We start from the raw sequence: 20,982 nt of genomic DNA, 5'->3' as shown, positions 1-20,982 counted from the left end.
ACACCGTATGGGGCAGATCTGCTCTTATCTGCAAATTCCCTACAAGTAAGGATTGGCCAGATGGCAGGAGGTTTGGTTTGGAGGTATGGGAAATGTAATATGTATATATAGATTGGATATGGGTATGGGTATAGCTATAGATGTAATAGGAAGGTGATGTAAAAAGCATCACTAAAAAGTATTTATGTGTGCAAAAATGTCAACATATGAAGCTATGGTTTCTCAACATGCTCTTCATGCCGGCCCATCTGCCCAAAAGGCAATGTCTCCAACTCCTCCAACCCTTCTTCTGAAGAATTGTAAATTTGAATTCTACACGAAAGCAGCAGTTCAGGGATCTGCAAGGGGCTCACACTGTGTTCACTTAAATTTTTCTTCAAGATTTGGGAACAAAATAAAATCACCCAAAGGAGCAAGAGCACAACTTTCGAGTGGATAAAGATCTCTCAATGAGAGTCTTGTAGGGCAGCCCTTGCTAGCCTTGAAAAATGAGCAGGTACATTGTTTTGATTAAAAACAAACCAAAAAATTCTTCAGTAGAACTTTCCTGGCTTTTTCTAGCCAACACAGCTGTCCATTTTCTTAAAAGTTCTTCATAATATGCCCCTATGGGCCATCCTGTGTTTTTAGCGAAATCTATAGGAAAAAAAAATCTCTCAAATGTACACCTTGGGAGTCAACCAAAGAGTTGCCATAATTTTCAGAACTGAACTCTGTTCTTTAATTGGCCCGGCAGATCCCCTTGGCAGCCTCTCTTTTCATGGGAGCTTGTACTCTGGATTATATTGGGAAATGAAGACTTGTGCCTAATGAAAATTCATTCTACAACATTGTTTTCATTAGCTTTGCTCTTGCTTGAAAGACTAATGGGAAGATCAGGCCTCTGAATTATCTGTTCTTCATGCAGCATGTTTCACATCCCTCAAGCAAAAAACTTCCCGAAGAGAAGATAGTAGTTTGAAATTGAAAAAGGCAAGACTTGTAAGATCTCAAATTCAGTGGCAATCGCATTAATGATCATTCTATGGTCTCCCACTAGTTTCTGAACTTTAGCCACAGTCTCTTTGTTTTTTCTTGGTTGTTTATTTGTTCTCCTTCTCTCTCTCAACTCATATTTGATCTTCCTTCAAACATTTGCTCCATCTGATCCATCTAAAGACTGTCATCTTTTGTTGGGCAGTATTACTGTAAGTTTGTTGCAAATCTTATTGATGTGGGAGGTTGTTCACTTGAGTTTCATTGATATTTTGATATTTACCTTGAACTCCAAATCATTTTTTGCCCAGGGGACTAAAACTATCCTTTCTTTTTAAGGCATCTTAATGAGACTAAGAGAAATTTATTACTGAATTTTGTCCAAAACATTTGAAGATAACTTGTTCACAGCTATCCATTGACTGAAGAGAGATGTTTAAACATATTTTATTTGGCATAAACCTGTTCATGCAAAAATGGAACCCTACTGGCAATATTTCTCACTTACTTTCTTAAATATTAAAAGAGCTTAAGAAACATATGAATTTCTTTCGACTTAACAGTTTTTATAGAACCTCATACAATAGAAATTAGGCAGAAGACATTTATAGAGGTATAAACATAGGCATTCACATGTGTAAATATATTAATATATAATGATAGTGATATAGGTCTATGTACATATATTTATAGGTTAAGTATTAAGGTAGCAGCCGGACATTGGGCCTCTACTCAAGTCCTCCCTCAATGCAAGAACACTTTGTTCTAATAACCTGGCATTCTGTGATGCTCACCTTCCCGACACGCTCGCTAAAGACAAAAAGTACCTAAGCTAAGGTGGTGAAGAAAGCTGATGGTGTCTGGCTATTACAAGGTATAGTGTCTGGGGTCTTAAAGACTTGGAGTTAAAAATCAAACAGCCATTTGGCAGGGAAGCAACAGAGCCCACATGGAAGAAGCACACCAACCTGTGTGATCACAAGATATCCACAGGATCAGGTATCAGAAGAGCCAAAACAAACAACTATTTTGATGCAAATGAGGGGGGGGGGTCAGAATGGAAACCCAAAGCCCATCTGTAGACAATTGGACATTCCTTCACAGAAGGGTCACAAGGAAGGGAGGAGCCAGCCAGTGTGTAGTAAAAAACTGAGGAACACCCCCCCACCGCCATTATCATGACCCCAGTTCTATCTTACAAATCCAGCTAGACAACAGCATGTACACTGGTACAGATAAGAGCTCTCGACACACAGAAACTAGAACAGACAAACTCCTCAGGAACAGTAATGGAAGTAGGGAAACCATGAGGGCAGGGGGAAGGTGAAGGGAGAAGGGGCAGAAAGGGGGAATGGATAGTAACGATCGATGTACAACCCCACCCCACCCCACCCCAGGGGGATGAACAACAGAAATGTGGGTGAAGGGAGACAGTGGACAGTGTAAAATATGAACATAAAAATAATTTATGTTATCAAGGGTTTACGAGGGTGGGAAAAGGAAGGGTGGGAAAAGGAGGGGAAAAGAGGAGCTGATACCAAGGGCTCAAGTAGAAAGAAAATGTTTTGGAAATGATGATGGCAATATATGTACAGATGTGCTAGATACAAATGATGTATGGATTGTTATAAGAGGTATACGAGCTATCAATAAATGATTTATTAAAATAAATAAGTAAATATTCTGTTTAAAAAGAAAATATTCATGGCATGCAAATTTTTGCATTTACCTATAGATGTGTTGTTTACTGAGGGCTGTTTATCACAGAGGCCAACATAGATATAGTGAAACAAATGTGATAAAGTTGCATGACAGAATCTTAAGCAACATATAAAAAGTAATTGTACCAGAATAGTTAAAGTGAAAAGCGGTTCATAATTAATATAGTGTAATATGAAAATAAAAATGGAAAATTCAGAAATATTTACAATATGTGTAATATAAACGTGTGTATACATGTGAATTACATAATGGAATTATATACATAAAATATAATCAGTGGACACTGATAGTATTGATTTTTTTATATGTAGTTCTTTATTTCTAGCCTTATTGTACCTGTAAAGATTTTGCATTAAAAAATCATGTTATTACTTAATAAAGAACAAAGATTTTTTTAATTCATAAAGTAACAATCTATTTGTACATCAACTGCGGTGCTCCTTGTCACACTGTCAATAATAAACATACAAAAATGACATTAAAATTCCAAAATACTGCAATAAAATATTTTCTTTAGACCACTGTTTTTAGTAGGAATGAAAAATTTAAGATCAAAACTTTTAAGATTTTAAAAATATGATGACAATAGATACATGATGTCCTCAAGCTCATCTGAGCACTGTTCTGAACATTATAAAACTGTAATAATGATAGTGTATGTCATTTCTCTAGTGGTTAGAGACAACATAAACTTACCTGGAATACATATTGTGTTGAATATTGAAGATCCCTTTCAACAAAGCCACAATTAGTTTTATTCTGGCTTCTAACTATGTTATTGCTACTTAATACAGTCAAATGGTAAAGTAATTCAGGGCCATTTGGGTTATCAGGACGTTGGCAAGTCACATTCATACTGTTATCTGAAATTGGGTTGACAGCCATGTCTTTGACCATGTCTGGTTCTATCGAAGGAAGAAAAAAGAATTTTATTAGTTTAGGACATGCATATTTAAATTATCCATCAATAATTGAGTACACTGTAAAGTCATTTAAGTATTCGGAGTAAGTTACAGCAATAAAAAAAATTATACCAAACTTTTAAAATGAAATTACCTATTTATTCTGTAAATGTTAGCACATAGATTGTAGTTGATCTTGTGAGAGTTTATGCACTCTTCTATGGGAAATATATTTATTAGTAAATAGGAAAATATGACAGATGATAACATAATGGAAGAGACAGGATAGGGTAGGAAAGTGGAAAAGAGAGGGTAGGGAAGAGGAGAGGAGAGGGAAGTGGAGAGGTGAGCAGAGGGTAGGGAAGAGTAGATAAAGGGAGAGCGGTGAACAGGAGAGGAGAGGAGGAGAGAGGGGAAGGGAGGGGACGGGAGTGAGGAGAGGAAAGGAGAGTAGGGAAGAGGAGAGAAGAGCAGGGAAATGGAGAGAGGAGGAGGAAAAGACGATGGTTGGAAAACCTCTAAAAGTAGATCAAGAAGACTGAGCAGCCACAGCCAGGTGAGTACAAGAAATTGTAAGAGAAATCCCGAGGAGAGTCAAGTATTCTAAGGAGCTATATACACTGTATGTTGCAGAAGGCTCATATAAACTGAGCTCTAAGAGGTCTTTGATTGGGTAACAAATTAATAAGCCATTGTTTGTCCTTGGTGAAATCGGCCTTTAGTGGCTGATGGAGGGGTGCAATATGTCTGTTTACAGTGAGAGTGAGGTCAGAGATCGGGCACACTGAGTGTAGACTAGAATCTTGGTCATGACGTGATATAACACAAATAGCAGTCGTCAATGAGTTAGTGATGAATCATGTTCATTGCATGTGTGTAGGAATAGAATTGTGCTCCAGAGGGTATTCAACCTTTAAAATGTCCTTTTTCTGTAACAACTAAAATGTTTAATTGGCATATAATTCACATATTATACAATTCAATAAATATCTTAAGAAGAGTTGTACAGTCATCACCACAATCAATTTTAAAACGTATTCTTCTTCCTTGTGATCATTGTCATCACCTTCCCATTTCCCCCACTCCCCTGCCATCCCTTCCAGAACCCTTCAAGGCAGTCACTGTCTCCATAGCTTTACCCATCCTAGATCTCATATACAGTAAAACACATAAACAAACACTAGACCATAATAAAACATAGAAAAACCTCAATTGAGAAGAAAGCATAAAGTATTAAAAATTAGAGGCTATTTGAAATAGGTGAGAAAGGGAGATCATATGATAAAGTGTTAGTTTTTAACCTAATAGCAAGTACAATAAGCCACTTTCTACTACATTCTACAAGGCTATTCACAGCCCTGGTCTATGGTCAGAAGGGAGTCACCGTTGGCTTAATCCATGTGTGGACCCTGCAAATCGATTTTGGGTTTCAACTGTCTTCCATGGCCTTCTGCCAACCAGATATCTATCTTTCACAATTTAAGCTCTAATAGTATTGCCTTCTTCAGGTTTGGGTTATTGTTTACAATCCTTGGATCATACTGGCAGGTGAGCTTCTTCCATGTGGACTTAGTTGTCTTCTTACATAGATGGCTGCTTGTTTGAAGATAAGCCTTTAAGATTCCAGATGTTATTCTTTTTGATAGCTGGGCACCAAGTAGTTTATTCACCATACTTAGCTATAACACTCAGAGCAATAGCTCCACGAAGGTGTGCATTAAGCAAGGTCATGTCATAAGCATTAACTGTTCTTAGATTGGGGCTAGAATTACCGGTAAACTCCAAATCCATTAACACATCTGTGGTTTCTATGGGGCCAGAATTAAGTGTGAGCTCCAAATTCATTCATCAATTTATGGATTATATATGTTTCTGGTTCTTTTCAGTGACGTAATTATCATTTTATGCTAGAGAATATGGTCCATCATTCCCTTGGATATAAAGTCATTTCAATGGCTAACTTTTCATAATTAGAGCCTCAGACCTTTCTTCCGAGGTACCTCTGGGCATGAACTTTCAGTCTTTCAGCTAGCAGTCAACCACATGAACCCATTGACACCATCCTTAAGCAAGGAACACATTTCTTGCTAACAGGAGGGAGATTAAATTTCCAGAAGGCACATGCCCATGTCTCATACATTTTCCCTTTAGCACACAGTCACTGAGTACCAGTTGTGTTAGATACGATGCTGTTTTGCTGCTTCTATCCTCACGGAACTTGCTGTTGGGGGGGGGGGTGTCAGTTCTGTCCGTCAGTTCCTATGCACAACAAAAGGAAACACTGCGCAGACCTTCACCACCCTCCGAGTTGTGATATTTGAACATATTCTTGCAGGCATTCAGTTATTGTGTCAATTCATCTCATCGGTCTTCCCCTTTCTCAATGACCTTTACTACTTATACTTTTCCAGAGACTTCTCTCTCCTGATAATGTATCCCAAGTATGTGAGACAAAACGTCACCAATCTGAATTGTAAGGAGGGTTCTGGTTTCAATGTGTCAGAGATAGATTTGTTTGTTCTTCTGGAAGTTCACAATACTTTCCATATTCTTCACCAACAACATAATTTAAATGCATCCGTTCTTTGTCCAACTTACACAAGCCTGTGCAGTGACTGAAAAGGCCCTCGTTTGGGTCCAGTGCACCTTAGTCAGCTGGCCGGGTACTTGGCTTCCAAATGTCTTGGCAGAGATGAGTAAGTACTTCCAGTGCCTCATCAACTTGTTGAAACATCAATTCTTCTGTAGTCTTCCTTATTAATTTTCCAACTATAAAATACCTATAAGCAATACCATGGCATATGTCAGGGACACCTTAGCCTTCAAAGTGCTATTTTTTTTAAATTAGCAGTTTTAAAGGAATTTTACAAACGATTTCCCAATGCAATATGTAATGTGATTTCTTGACTGCTGCTTGCTTGGGTATTGATAGGTGGTTGAAGTACAATGAACCCCTGGATAACCTCAGTCTTTTTTTCATTCATCTTGATTCTGCATATTGGTTCACTTGTTGTTGCTATTTTGAAGTGTAATCCATAGTGAAGGCTGTAGTCTTTGATATCCATCAGTGAATGTTTTCAGACTTCTTTCTGCCAGCAGACAAGCTTGTACCATCTGCATAGCATTGATACCACATTCTTCGGTACACAATCCAGTTTCTCACATGATTTATTCTGCCATCAGAGTAAATATAGGGAAAGGATACAACTCAGATGCAGACCTTCCCTGATTTAAAATCTTACAGTATCTCCTTGTTCTGTTTGAACAACTTGCCTACTGGCTTATACACATGACCCACATGAAAACAATGACGTATTCAGGAATTACTGTTCTTTACAATGTTATCCACAGTTTGTTACAATCCACACAGTTGGATGTCTATGAAATACAGGTAAATGTCTTTGTGGTCTTCTCTACTTTCCCTGGTGATCCATTTCATGCCAGCCAGAAGATTTCTCCTTCCATGCCTTCTGAATCAGAATATGACTAAGCTTGCTGAAAGTTCCTTGTTGATGTCGTCTTACAGCTGCTCTTTTTGAATGATCTTCAGTTAAATTTTACTTGGGTGTGATACTAATACTATTTTTTTCAAGAACTTATCCAACTTTCTGTTGGATCACCTTTCTTTAATTTCTTATCCCAGTAGAGTATGCCATACAGTAGTTTGATTCAAAATGGCCAATACCAATCCATTTCAGTTCACTAATGGCTAGGTTATCAATGTTCGAGACTTTCATTTCACTTTTGATAACTTCCAATTTTCCCAGATTTATACTTTGTATAGTCCATGTTCCGGTTAGTAATGGATGCTCATGGCTGTTTCTTCTCATTTTGAATACTGCTGCTTTAGCAAATGAAGGCCCTGAAGGTTCAGTTCCATCCATGCCATTAAGATGAACTCTACTGTGAGGAGGCAGCTCTTCTGTTTTATGTTGTGCACATTCCAACCAGAGGGGCTCATATTCCTGCATTATGCCAGATGATGTTTTGCTGCTACGCATGAGATTTTCACTAGCAGAAGTCTATCACTAGATTCTACATTCAAGTCTGTCTTAGTCTAGAACCTTGGCTGAAACCCACCCACACATCATGGGTGATCCCATTGGTATCTGTAATATCAATGACATAGCTTTCAGTCACACAGCAACATGCAAGCCATGACAGTACAAAAAACAGACAAGTGGTGGAATATGAACTTCAATGATTTTCCCAAGTAAAACATAAATATAGGTATATATGAAAGTGTATAACTTACTTTGCACTTCTGTTAAAAAATTACATGACACAGCATTTCCATAACGCTCCACTTTTCCGATATTGTAAGCAAATAATTCCACAGTATACTTTGTATGAGGTTTCAAGTTTTCTAAAGTATAATGGCTTTGGTTTTTTTCCAGGGACATGCAAATATTTGCTAAAGGAGGAAAAATTCAAGTAAGTCAGCAAAAACAAAGAACTTCACATATTTAATTTATGTTATCATTCCAATCAGGCACCACATTCATGAGTGAAGGAGAAGTCAGTATATTCTTGATGCTCACAATATATCAACAAATCTACTGAACCAATACAATTATATAAATTCAAATGGTCAAAAATTATGTTTTCATTTATTTAATTTGGTACATAAAATATTTATTTTATTTTTGTCCAGTCTCTTTTCTTTCTGAGCAAATATAGCCAGCCCTTTGTAGATATCATTAAATTAAGTCTTGACATGTTAAAATAATTTTTCCTAGCACTTTTCTCTGATAGGTCACATCTCTTTTTGATTAGAATTACTTGCTATCGGTGTGCAGTTTAGATATAGAACCTATATGCTCACCTAGGCTGGATTTATTTTACGGCACTAGTATAAGCACAGGAAATCTTTGGGGCTGAAGAATAGGGGTCAGTTTCAGGCTGGCAGTGGAATTCATGTTATTTGTTGCAGGAATGAAGAGTGAAGTTGAATAGGCTTACAGAGTAAGAGACAACATTACAAAGGAAGGAGAGAGCATTTTAACATTTGAGACAAGCCTGACTAAGATAGCAGATTCTGGTTGGGAAGACACACAAGGTATGTTTAATGTTCAGGAAGACAAGTGAAGGGTAGAATATTAACTAATCATTGATTGTTTTGGAGTGGACAGTAGCATCAGAAATGATGTGCTAAGTCGATATTAGCATGGCAGCATATTGGGGCATAGCAGATACTAGATTGAGAAGACTAATATTGTCAATAATACCAGTAATGACAAAAAATTAATAACTCACTCTACATACAAAGGATTCAAGTACATGCTGTACATGAATTATCTACGTTAAACATAACCACAACCCCTATAGGTTGGCACTAAGAATATCATCTTATCTTACAGATGGAGAAAACTGAGTCACAGAAAGAGTAAATAATCTGCCTAAGATTTTATCATGAAGGAAGAACAAAGGCAGGTAGAAACTCCCTGAGGTTCCAGAATCCGTATCTCTTTGGTCCTCACTAATGCACACATTGTTTGATGAGAGAAGGGCACAAGGCCTGCACTGGGTACCTCCATTGTCTCATTACCTTATTCTTGGAAATCCCATTCATATAGTCCAGTTAGATGAGTCTATGGATTTGTAGATGCAAGGAAAGGAAGCTCTAACATCAACTCATTTCTTGTCTCTGATATTTATCCATTAAATGGACGATATTCATATCTCTACCTCACCATGGAATTCTGAACAGTAAGTGAGATAACCAATTATGTCCTGTAAAGAGTATTCCTAATGAGGATACTCTCAGGGCAGGAAAGGTGTGAACTTAACAAAAGGACATGTTATCTGCCAAACTCTTATATAGGGGTTGACTTCTGGGAGGGTGCCCAACTAGATGCTAGAACCCAGTCAAAGCCACAGAATGCTATTCTCAAGATCAGTATGGTTCATTTCAGTGTGACCCAATGCTATATAATGTATATGCAATTTCAATGTGGTATTCAATTAATGTAGTTGAATGAAGTTTCCATTTTAGCCAACCTGATTTAGAGTCCGTTTACTGGTTTTATTTGTGTAGATGTTGTTGTTTGGAGAATGTTTTATCTAGTAATTAAGGAACATGTGCAGCATTTAGAAATGTGATGCTTCAAATGAACACTGTTCTCTATGTTTTAATACTTACTCTCAGTACATTTGCTTCAGAAGTTCAGGTTGTATGTGACAAGTTGTTTTTATTTGACAACGTCTTGAAATATTCTTCCACCCCCTTGAAGCAACAGGAGTAGGGAGTCTTCAAGCCAAGTGCGTTGCTGGTATTGACTGGAAAACCCTCACCTTCCCACTTGTCTCCCTTTGTGCTTTAGGAAATATCTCAGGAAATCTCTAACAAATCTTTTACCTGGACTTACTCTAAAGCATTTTGAACACTATTTAAAATAGTATATACCTACTGATTGTCAAAGGATTTTGTGCTGCTTTAAAAAAAAAAACAACCTAGCTTTTCTCTGAAAAAAAAAAAGCCATTGCTCAAAATAATTTCCAGCTTCGTCATAGCAATTTTGAAGGATGCATATTAAATTTAATAGCTTTTGAAAAATAGTTTTGAATGCAGCAAAGAGTAAACGTTTTTTCCTTCAGTCATCAAGGCTCTTCAGTGTCGCTTGACTCATTAAGCAGCACAATACTGCAGTGTTCCAGGGACCTTGTGCTACAACACGCACAACTCAGTAGGGAAAATTGCACAATTGGAGCTACTGAACTTGAATGTATACCTGAATTACTGTGAGCCTCAGTTTCATCACGTAAGCTATGGAAATAGTTATACCCATCTCAGATTCATTAAATATTCTAATAAAATATTTAAGTAAAAGAATATATAGAAAGACTAAATAATACCACTTACATTTTCCTTCACTTTTAAATGTAATCCCTAGCCTTCATAAACAATGAGTAATTGAGACTATTTGGTAAAAAGGTATATAAATTGCAATAATAGTTCATAGATTGTTTCTGTGAATTTTTATTTGTGATTTTATTTTAAATAATAATTGCTTTAACAAGTCTGTAAGGCCCTGAGTTCTCTTGACTTAGGTAAAATAGAAGAGGATCTCATGTAGTGAGCATGTAGTTGGGGTGTATGGGGAGCGGAGCAAAGAGCACTATGTCAAAAGAGTAGGTTATGTTGCAGTGAGAGAATGCATATGATTTGGGGCTGTGGATTCCAAAGAGTCCTTTAAAGCAGAGTTAGTTCTGGATCCAAAGTGGGAGTTGAATACTGTTGCCAATCCATAGTGTTTGGAGAAGATGTGTACAGCCTGATATTGTCCACTACCCCAAGGTCACCATTGCCTTCAAGTGTTGTATTTGGATAGTGGTATAAAACATAGGCATAATGCTGGAAAACGTATATGAGCATTATCTCATACTACTTTATTTTATTTCTCCAAGAGTTTGATGTGCCAACATGGGGACAAGGAAGAGAAGCAAATATTATGGATGTTCTGAATCTTAGCCATTTCAGAGGATGGAGAAGCTGTAGTGAGTGAAGCAACTCTAAATTCAAAGCCTACAGAATTTATATCACGTCATACATGTAGAAGGTTCCTTAGCTCAAGGACTGAGTCCACATTTCTATACTCTCAAATTCTTCATTTTCCTTTACACTATCAATTAAATTCTATACATATATATTACCTGAGGCATTTGAATAGCAAAACTTAAATTTATGAAAATCACTTTCAGGGTCCTCCCAGGTAATTTCTTCTTTCTTTGTCCTTCCTGATTTTGGACAAGTAAGATTCTGAGGTTCTCCTGGAGCTGTTTTTTAAAAATCAGAATATTAAAAATAAGACATGGAGAAAGCATTCTCTAAAAGTATGGACTGTTAATAGCCACATTTTGATTAAGCATTAGTTTGTTATCAAATTGAAAGGAAGGCATCCGGGTTGATTGGATTTTTGTTAGAGGCCATTTAGCAGAGTAATTGTCACTGCAGAGTATCCTTGTGGCACCTGAGTAGTCCATGGGCTACTTAGGTAGATGAGACTGGCCCATTTCTTGGTATAAAGCATTACCCAGATAGCCTGCGATTTCTCTGGAAGGAAAATCTGGCCTTTGTACTTCTAAGGAGTTTAGCAATCAGTGATAAGAGAAGCAGTTTCATTGCTTCCAGTAATTAGTCATCAGACCCTGAGAGAAAACTGAAATTCATTTTTATACCAAATTTAGAGGAGTAATTATAGTACATTAAAATGCACCCACTTACAGAAAAGTTTGAGTTTTGAAACATGTATATTTTCCATGTAGCCACCACCACAACCAACATAGAGAACGTTTGTGTCACCCGTGTCCCCTACCACTCCCTTGCCAACTCATCGCCCTAACCCAGTCCCGCACAGTGTCAGATCTGCTTTCTATTTCTCTTGAGCAAATGTGTCCTTTCATTCATTTAATGAACATGATACCAAGCAGTAAGCACTTTTTATATACAGCATATGACACTCAGGAAAAGTTGTAGAGATCCATGCATGTCGCTGCATGTTCATCTTGACAGGTGGGCCGTTAGTATTCCACTGGGAGAAACACACCTGATCCGGTGCCCTCTTCATCATGGTTGGTCTCTTTGAGTCTATTGTTAATTGTTTGTCTCCATTCACCCGACTGAGGGCTTCCACCACGTTCACTAACCCTGTATTTCACCAATTATGATGTTCCATTCAGGCTACTGCTCTTTTCTGACGTGCCTTCTTGGGGAATCGGTTGTTGAATTTTTGTTGCTATTGATTTTGTTCTGTTCTTTGTGGTAGGCAGACTTCTGCAAGTGGTCCCCGAGATCCCACACCCTTGTGCCTGAAAGCTGTGACTGTGAGGAGGTATGACTCCCTGATTGTGCTAGTTTATATGCACAGTGGACCTTAAGACAGGGAGATGGGTTGTGCCTAACATGCGTGAGCAGAACCGCATTGCGGGAGCTCCTTTGAAAGCACGAGGTCTTCTCTGGCTGCCGACAGAAGATGGAAGCCTGAGGTGGGCACTGTGCACCACTGCTAGATGGGCGAGGGAAGGGGTCAGGAGAAGAAATGCAGCTTCTAGGAAGAAAGAGGGCCCCTGATTAGGAGCCAGCAAGAAAAGAGAGACCAAGATGTACGTTCAGTACCAGACCGGGGCTCCAGATGGAAACCTCAACTCTTACCACCGACAGAACTGGGAGCTAATACACAGGTCTGGTTGTTGAGCTGCTTACGTGTGTGGCAATTCATCACGAAAGGAATCGAAGTCTGAGTAGTTTGATTTTGTTGAGATTCCCGCAGGATATTTTTAGTCAACAGACTTCCGTATGCCTTCATTCATTGGGCATTTTAAACTTACATATGTTCCTATTTCTGCTCCATCTTATCTGAATGTTTTCTTTGGCGATTACTGATTAGATTTGTATTGGGAATTTGGATTTCCACAACTCTGAACACTTTCTTCATCATCTCAGAACGTTGCTGTGCTGTGTTGTTGGCACGGTGGCTAAGCGTTCCGCAGCTGGCCTCAAGGCTGGTTGTTTGAAACCACGAGCTGCTCTCTGGGAGAAGGACGTGTCCGTCTGCTTCCACAGAGATGGCAGCCTGGGAGGATCTCTGGGAGCAGATACGTCCGCCGTCCAGGGTCTCTCTGAACTGGAACCCACAATAACAATGGGTTTGATTCTGCATTCAGGGAGGTCCCCTTCTGTTTGGTATTCTTGTTCCTCGACTCATTCTGACACATATTCAACATGCTATTTAGTTCCTTTATTGAGTTCTCTTTTATGGCTGTATTTTATGTTTACAGTTTTAAAAATAGTTTATCATAATCACTTGCAAATGTTTTATAAGACTCTCCTTTTTTCTAAGTCTATTCTTGTTCCTAGGTTTCTAATGACTGATTTTTACATGAAAAGGATAGTATATTGAATATTCAATTCACATTATTGAAATTGGAAATCCTTTTTTTGGTGTATGACGATTCATTTGTTTGTAGTTATGGCAGTTGGATTAATCTATTGAGTGAGGAAATCCTGTCTATTCTATTTGCTCTTAATTGTATCAAGAATAGTACAATGTCTCAGATAATCTACCTACTCTGATGTGCATGCCTGCACTTGAGATTGAAGATGGTTTTCTTCTTACGTTTGGGATATCAGACACGTTCAATTCTGAGTTGGTCATAGCTAACTTCCTCCAGACAATTACACCAAAGTGAAGTGCAGAGCTCCATAGAAGTGGAATCTGATGGAGGAGCAGGAGAACATCAAGATGAGGACGATGCCACAGGAAGAAGGAGGCTAGGCAATGGGGCTTCGGTGAGCAAAACCATTCTTATTCGTAACACAGTTTCCTCTCCCACATGTCCTCACAATAGTGTACAGTTCTCAAATAAATTGTCAGAGATTTGAAGCCTATGTAACTCAATTTACATTCAATTTAAAACTTGTCTAAAAATATTTTCTGAAATTCTTCCTCTAAATCAGCAGTTCTCAACCTGTGGGTTGTGACCCCTTAGGAGGACAAACAACCCTTTGACAGGGGTTGACCGATTCAGAACAGTAGCAAAATTATAGTTATGAAGTAGCAACGAAAATAATTTATGGTTGGGGGAGGTCACCACCACATGAGAACTGTATGAAAGGGTTGCAGCATGAGGAAAGCTGAGAACCCCTGCTGCGAGCCTTTGCCATCATTTTCTGTGATTCCCCAAGACGTTATAAAAGCATTAGGAAGGAAGCAATTTTCATATAAATGTAAATAATATACTTACTCCCAAAATCAGTTGTGATAGATTTTGTTTTATTGATGAGTTGATGTTGTTGATAAAACACTTTTGAATCACAAGTATAAGTAGTTTGGGGGGTAAGGTTGGACAGGTGAATGAATTTCTCATGTGATGATTCATTACCTGAAAGGAATAAGGCATACAGTTGCATATATTAGCACAATGCATCCTATTCAGATGAAAACCTAAAAATATGAATAATTAAATATTCTGAAGACTCTGAAATTATTCATTTTTTGGTATTCAATAGTTAAGGGCAGATCTAGCAAATATTTCTAAAACAGTTTATGCTGCTTTAATTGACCGAGGATTGATGCATTAGTTCCATCAAATTATGTTAAAAACAGAGACTGCCTGAGTTAATATTTACATAACAGATTTTCTAGATGGACTATTGTTTCGTCTTCACTGTCCCATATCTCCCCCTTCATGTGAAGACTGCAACCATGGTCACTACCATCCTGTGTGTGTAACTCGCCAAATATGCTGAGAGGTGTGAGATCCCACCTTCTTAAATTCAAATACACTAAGAAAGGCAGTCTCAATGATGGCCTGGCCCTCGTTGAACTCAAACTCGCATTCCTCGACTCAGTTCCTGTACGTTTTCTATTTCGACATTGTCCCGCTGTGTTGGCACTTCCTTATGAACTTAGAGTGGGAGGGCTGACAAAACAGATCCTTGAACCACATTATCTTGGGCTTGTTTCTCTCTAATTCTATAGTATGTGCGTCATCATTTTTCATATAACACGCTTTTCTCATAACATCTCCAATGATGCCTTGTCTATAGCAGCTGCCATGAAAATTCTTGTAGGTTAAGGGATTCCTACTATTCTAAAGCATTGCCAGGAGGAACATTTGTCTATTTTGAGAACTGAATTTTAGGTTGGTGATAAATGATAACTATTGGACCCCCAAAAGGACCAAATGAAAGGGGCTGGGAATAAAAGAAAGAGGAGGAGAGGAAAGGAAGCGTAAAGAGACCCAAAGGAAATTACACAATATCTGGAATAGCTTTATGCCCCTGCCCCTACCCCCCACCCTGCCCATTTATTTTCTGCTCGATGCTTTAGTCTTACCACATCTAAAGCTGTAGGTAGCATTTTTCTCACAGGTAGAATTACTATATTCCCAAACTAAACAGAACGAAACATGTGCGAACTGAGGTTCCGTACACTCGTCCATTATGAAGTTTTCACTCGCTGTCAAGAAATGGAATATGACATGCTTATAATTTCATCATTTTTGTCACCACAATTACAATTACTAAAATTATATCATGATATGGTATTTACCAAGCATTTAAATTGCTTTTGAAAAATTCAAATTTATCCATTTGTCATTTCTTAATTATTTAGTTTTTCTTTTTGTTTTTAAGATTGATACATTTTGATAATGTTTTCATGTAGAATTCATATTACCTTAAAAAATAGAACCCAGGCAAACATTTAGACAAAATATCCATTTTTTCACATTTAAAAATAGTAATTCCATTTTGTCTTATTATCTCTATTTTCATTTTTCTTTCACTTATAACTGAATGATTACTATACATAGAATTGAGGGTTTTTCTCATGGGAAATGCAATTTTTATCTTATCACTTTATTTGTGTCCTTGATTTATTCCTGGAGCATCTATAGAAAGTGAAACACTTAACCGGGCTCCCCTCCCCACCCCCAAAGGGAAAGAGAAAAACACCTGTCAGATTCTAACTTATTTAGATAGCAGTCAGTTGGTCAAGGGTGTTGAATTACAAAATGATGAGAAATATGGAAGTTATACAACCCTTAAATCCCCTTTTTAAAATGCATTTTGCTAAGATAAAGTTCGCTGGTTTATGCATCAGTGAAATCTGACTCTTTTTGTCCCCAGTAGTAGCTCAGTTGACAACCATCTGGATCGCCTTAACCTGAGTACAACCCCCAAACAATCAAACTCACTGCCATCGAGTCGGTTCCGCCCCATAGTGACCCTATAGGTCAGGGTAGACCTGCCCTGTGGGTTTCTGAGACTGTACAAAGCCTTGCCTTTCTCCCACAGAACGAGCAGCTGGTGGTTTCAAACTGCATACTCTGCGAGTAGCAAGCCAACGCATAACTCTCCTTTCTGTGAAACCATTTTGTTTTTTCCCCATAAACACCACATCCTTGACTTAATGTCTTTCTTTTACACTATTCCAAACTTACATTTAAAAGAATGACGCTATGTACACATGTATTTCAAACGTATTAAATAAAAGAGAAACTGTCTGAATGGGATATCGAATATGGGGAGAAGACCTGAGGGATAAAAACAGAAGGCTTAGAGTGGCTTGACATTGGTGCTGGGTTCATAACCTTCACCCTTCTTCTGGTGACCACTAGAACACCACATACATGAACTGTTTCACGATATTTACCTGGTGGTACATCCAATGTGAAAGCTTTAAATGGGGCAACACAGGAATCATCATATATATTAACAGAGATATATGTACAAGCCGTTAGGTTTTTACAGCTAGGTTCGCACTTCCCTGCAGGTGTTAGGGTTGCACTGTATCGATTGGTTATTTTGTCATACGAGTAGTCCACAGAAACCGTTTCATATTTTTTATCTGTATGGAGAAATAAGAGGATTTTCTATTATTTTCCAAATGGATCAATATCTATTAAATGTAAATTGTTCAACTTATAGTTTCAAAAATATGAACTCATTAATAAAATATGAAAAATAGAAGAAATACATCAGGTCCCTCGAGGCATTTATTTTTCAGTTTCCCTAAGCAATGTCCCCAGCTGGCAAGTGTCTATTTGGATGATCTGGGAGTGAATATCTGTCTTCTTAAATGGATTGTAATTCTTAAGGGTCAAATTCCATTTTTTTTGCTCCCCATGAGCCCAGTTACTTATAATGTACCTATCAATAGTAAAAGCTAAGCAATTACTTGTTGAATGATACACAAATGAATCTGACAAGTTGTTCTTACTTTATAATTTCCCTTTCTCTATAAAATGGAATTAATTATGTTTCTCCAAAAATATGGAACATTCATTGTTCCCAGACCACAAACTCTCCATCTCCTTGACTATTTTGAGAGTACTTCTGATAATATATTTCTAAGAACCTTTCCTTAGTTACATCTCACACTCTCACCTCCAGTTAAACAATTTTCACTCACTGTTAAAATATGCATTTTCAACATCTGTTATTTTACATATTTTTTAATTCAATAAAAAATGTTTAAGCCCTTCCTTTGTTTAAGACTCTGCATGGAGCACTAAGAACATTCATAGGAATCAAACATGGTCATAGCTTTTGGAAATACGTAGTCTAACAGGAAAGACGGACAAACATGAACTCCAGAAGACAAGGTAATGTCTAGGACAGCATTTTGCACAATAACCCATGAAAATAAAGAGAAAAACAGCTTATTCATATTGAAAAACTAAAAGGAGAAATTTAAGAGTGGACGACTCACTTTCCGTTCTCAAATATGTGCAAACGGATTGACGTGGAGTCTATGCCAATTCCTAGCAACCTGCTGAGCCGAACTGCCCCCACAGACACTCTCGTCCCACAGACATGTTAAAGACAGAGAGACAGGAAGGGGTAGTATGTGTCTGGTAACCCATAAGAAAGCCCATGGCTGCAAAAGTGAAGAGCATTTTGAGGCAATAAATCCAGAAGAGAGGTATAGGAGAGCCCGTCACATAAAGCCATATTGATAGAATAGGCATATGAAGACCGTTCATCACACAAACTTCATGGAGAGCTACTAAAGGGAGTGACCAATTCCTAACAGACATATGGAGAACATCTTAGATGGGGAAGGAGTAGAAGCAGAGGATGATTTAAATAAATAAAGGGGTAAGTCAAAAAGTATTGATATAACCCCCTAGCAACCTTTATTGAACAAAACTCTCAAAGCGTGAGGCGATTGTTTCTCAACTGATCCTCCAACGATGTCTTGGCACTTCTGAAGGTCGTATTCCATCCCCAAAGAAGGCTACATTCTCCAATTCACGCTGTGCCAAACCAGCAACGCTGACATCCTCGGGGGACCCCTATCGTGTTCCTTTAAAAGGCTATTTAAGTTGGGGAGACAAAAAGATGTCTGAAGGAGCAAGATTAGGGCTGTAGGGTGGATGAGGGAAGGTTTTGAAGTGGCATTCTCCAAGGACAGCCCCTTACTGGGAAGAAATAACATGTGAAAGCACTTCTTTCCTGATCTTTCCTCATCAGTTCAGCTGTAAATGATCTTTAAATGTCATAACAAGCCCCCCCGGAATATCCTGTGTCCTTCTAGGAAAAAAGTCAAGGTCACGCCTTTCTAATCCAAAAGAGAGTGCCCAGAACTGCTGACTGACCTCTATGCCTTGAATTTCACGAACTCGGTAGATAGCTTCTGAAGCCCTATCCTTTATTTTAAGTTTTACTGACATATAACTCATGTATCATGCTATGCAATGGTCAAAATACATCAAAATATACCACAATCAATTTTAGAACAGTTTATTCATTCTTGCATCCATTATTATTAGCTACTCATTTTCCCTTGACCTCCCCTGTCATAATCCTAAGACCCTCTTAGTCAACTTGCTGTTTCCCTGGGTTTGCCTATCCTGAATTCAAACAAAGAAAACCATACAAAACAAACCCAACAACAACAAAAAATGGAAGCACAGAAAAACCTCAGTCCCCCAAATGCAGATAATAATAATAGAAGAAGTGAAAAATGGGTCAAAAAATAAAACAACTGATATGATGTTAAATTTTAACATAAACTATATCTGCAATACATTTTAACCTATAACTATATCTGCAATAATATAGTTATTATTATATTGCAACTATATCTGTGATCCATTTTCCAATGCATTGTCTGAGGACAAGCCTAGTGATACACCCTTGGTCAATAAATAAAAACAAGACTTCGCTGCCATCAAGTCAATGGTGACTCACAGGGACCCCCCTATAATTATTTATAGGAGTAGAAACACCCATATTGTCCTGCAGAACAGCTGGTGGTTTTGAACTGCTGACCTTGTGGATAACAATCCAATGCGTAACCATGATGCCATCCTTAATCAATAGACAGAGGGAATCCAATACAGTCTTAATCCATGTAGTGGCTCTATCAATGGATTTGGGGCTATCACTGTCATTCATAGCCTTCTGCAAAACATGTGCTCAGATTCTAAGCTATAATTCAGCTCCCCTTGGATAATGGATTTTATTATTAGAATTTTTTTATCACATTAACTGATGTGATTCTTCCATGAGGACTTAGTTGATATCTCACTTAGATGACTGCTTGTTTTAAGACAAGCCTTTAAGGCCCCAGATACCATCCTTTCTTGTAGCAGGCTGGGGTAGTTAGTTTATTGTGCCACCCTGGCCGATTAAACACATGTGTGGTTGATTGAAGGGTGGAGGGATAAATGGCTCAGTGAGCCTCGCCTTTCTAGTTGTCGGATCTCTTGCTCTCTGATGGTCGGACCAAGATGCAGCTGCCTTAGCCAGTTCCCTGCTTCCGCTGGCAAGGCTCCCTTCCTTCAAGACATCCCCAAGGAGAAGCTGCATGAACCTATTCCGATGCAGCCGTGGGTGCTGGAGCAGCCGTGTGGAGACTCCTGCCAGCACTGAGATGCTTACACATTCACTGACTTGGCTTTCCTCCTGCAGTTGGCATCATTGTGTGTGTTTTGTGAGATGGCGGAGGACTTTGTGGATTGGTGTCGGACATATGTGTTATTGGGTTAATGTTGGGCATGTGGGCTTGGGCAGCACTGGGTTGAGATGTTTTCTTGAGGCACACTTAACTTTTATATAAAACTCTCTCTTATATATGAGTTTCTGTGGATTTGTTTCTTTAAAGTACCCAGACTAACATATAGGCAAACATCTTTTTTCTTCACCACACTTTGCTGTAGCATCCATATCTTCAGTGATCACTTTATGAAGGCAAGCATCAAGCAGGGCCACATCATAAGAAAGAATTGTTTTTAGATTGCAGGTTGATTAGGTGTGGGGTCAACCTCCATTTATATATCTGCAGTTTCTATATATCCCTGATCAACTTTTGAGGCAGTCTTATAAATTTCTTGGTAAATAATATAAATAACCTCCATGGAATATTTGCTAATTCTAATAATATTATAATTAATCTAGTCAATGGTATAGAATTTAAATGCTACTGAGAAAGGGGGAACATACATATATAGGAATAGTTTTAGACTAAAATACATATCATGTTCACTTATACAGACTCAAAATTTAAGTGACTGAAAACTGATTTAAGAAAACCCCATGGAATGGACACTGGGGGAAAATTTCAAGAGAGCTCCTTGACTAAAGCAAACTATCCCTGCAGGATTAAGCAACGTCAAACAAAGCAAAGTGAGTAAGAAAATAGTAACAAGATGACAGTCTTAAGTTGCCAAATCTTGTGCAACCTAAAAGCAAAGATTTGAACCAAAGTCCACTGACTTCCCAACCCACAACCTTGGGATAGCAGTCCTCTGGGTCTTCTCACATTAGGTAGGGCCTTTCAACCTGTGGCCCCCAAAAGTATGTCAGTTCCTTTAATTTGCAACAGGTGGACTAATGTAAACTCTGTTTTACTTAGTGAAGCTTCCAAGTCAG

At 38.2% G+C, this 20,982-nt stretch overlaps 1 protein-coding gene across 1 annotated transcript in view; it reads right to left on the bottom strand.

Annotated features, from left to right (window-relative positions):
* PTPRC (protein tyrosine phosphatase receptor type C) overlaps positions 1-20,982 on the bottom strand; it is a 139,921-nt gene that overhangs the window by 44,535 nt on the left and 74,404 nt on the right. Inside the window, exons 7-12 of the mRNA XM_045298091.1 lie at positions 16,757-16,951; positions 15,437-15,559; positions 14,343-14,480; positions 11,253-11,375; positions 7,855-8,013; positions 3,394-3,602 (exon numbers count right to left, since the gene is read on the bottom strand). Of these exons, the coding sequence (XP_045154026.1) occupies positions 3,394-3,602; positions 7,855-8,013; positions 11,253-11,375; positions 14,343-14,480; positions 15,437-15,559; positions 16,757-16,951 (947 nt within the window). The remainder of the gene's footprint in view (positions 1-3,393; positions 3,603-7,854; positions 8,014-11,252; positions 11,376-14,342; positions 14,481-15,436; positions 15,560-16,756; positions 16,952-20,982) is intronic.

Source organism: Echinops telfairi, unplaced genomic scaffold (genome assembly GCF_000313985.2).
Source record: "Echinops telfairi isolate 266 unplaced genomic scaffold, ASM31398v2 ScPeMD7_7424;HRSCAF=8462, whole genome shotgun sequence".
Classification (NCBI taxonomy): domain Eukaryota; kingdom Metazoa; phylum Chordata; class Mammalia; order Afrosoricida; family Tenrecidae; genus Echinops; species Echinops telfairi.
The sequence above is the reverse complement of the archived record's forward strand: the minus strand, read 5'-3'. Positions and strand labels throughout refer to the sequence as shown.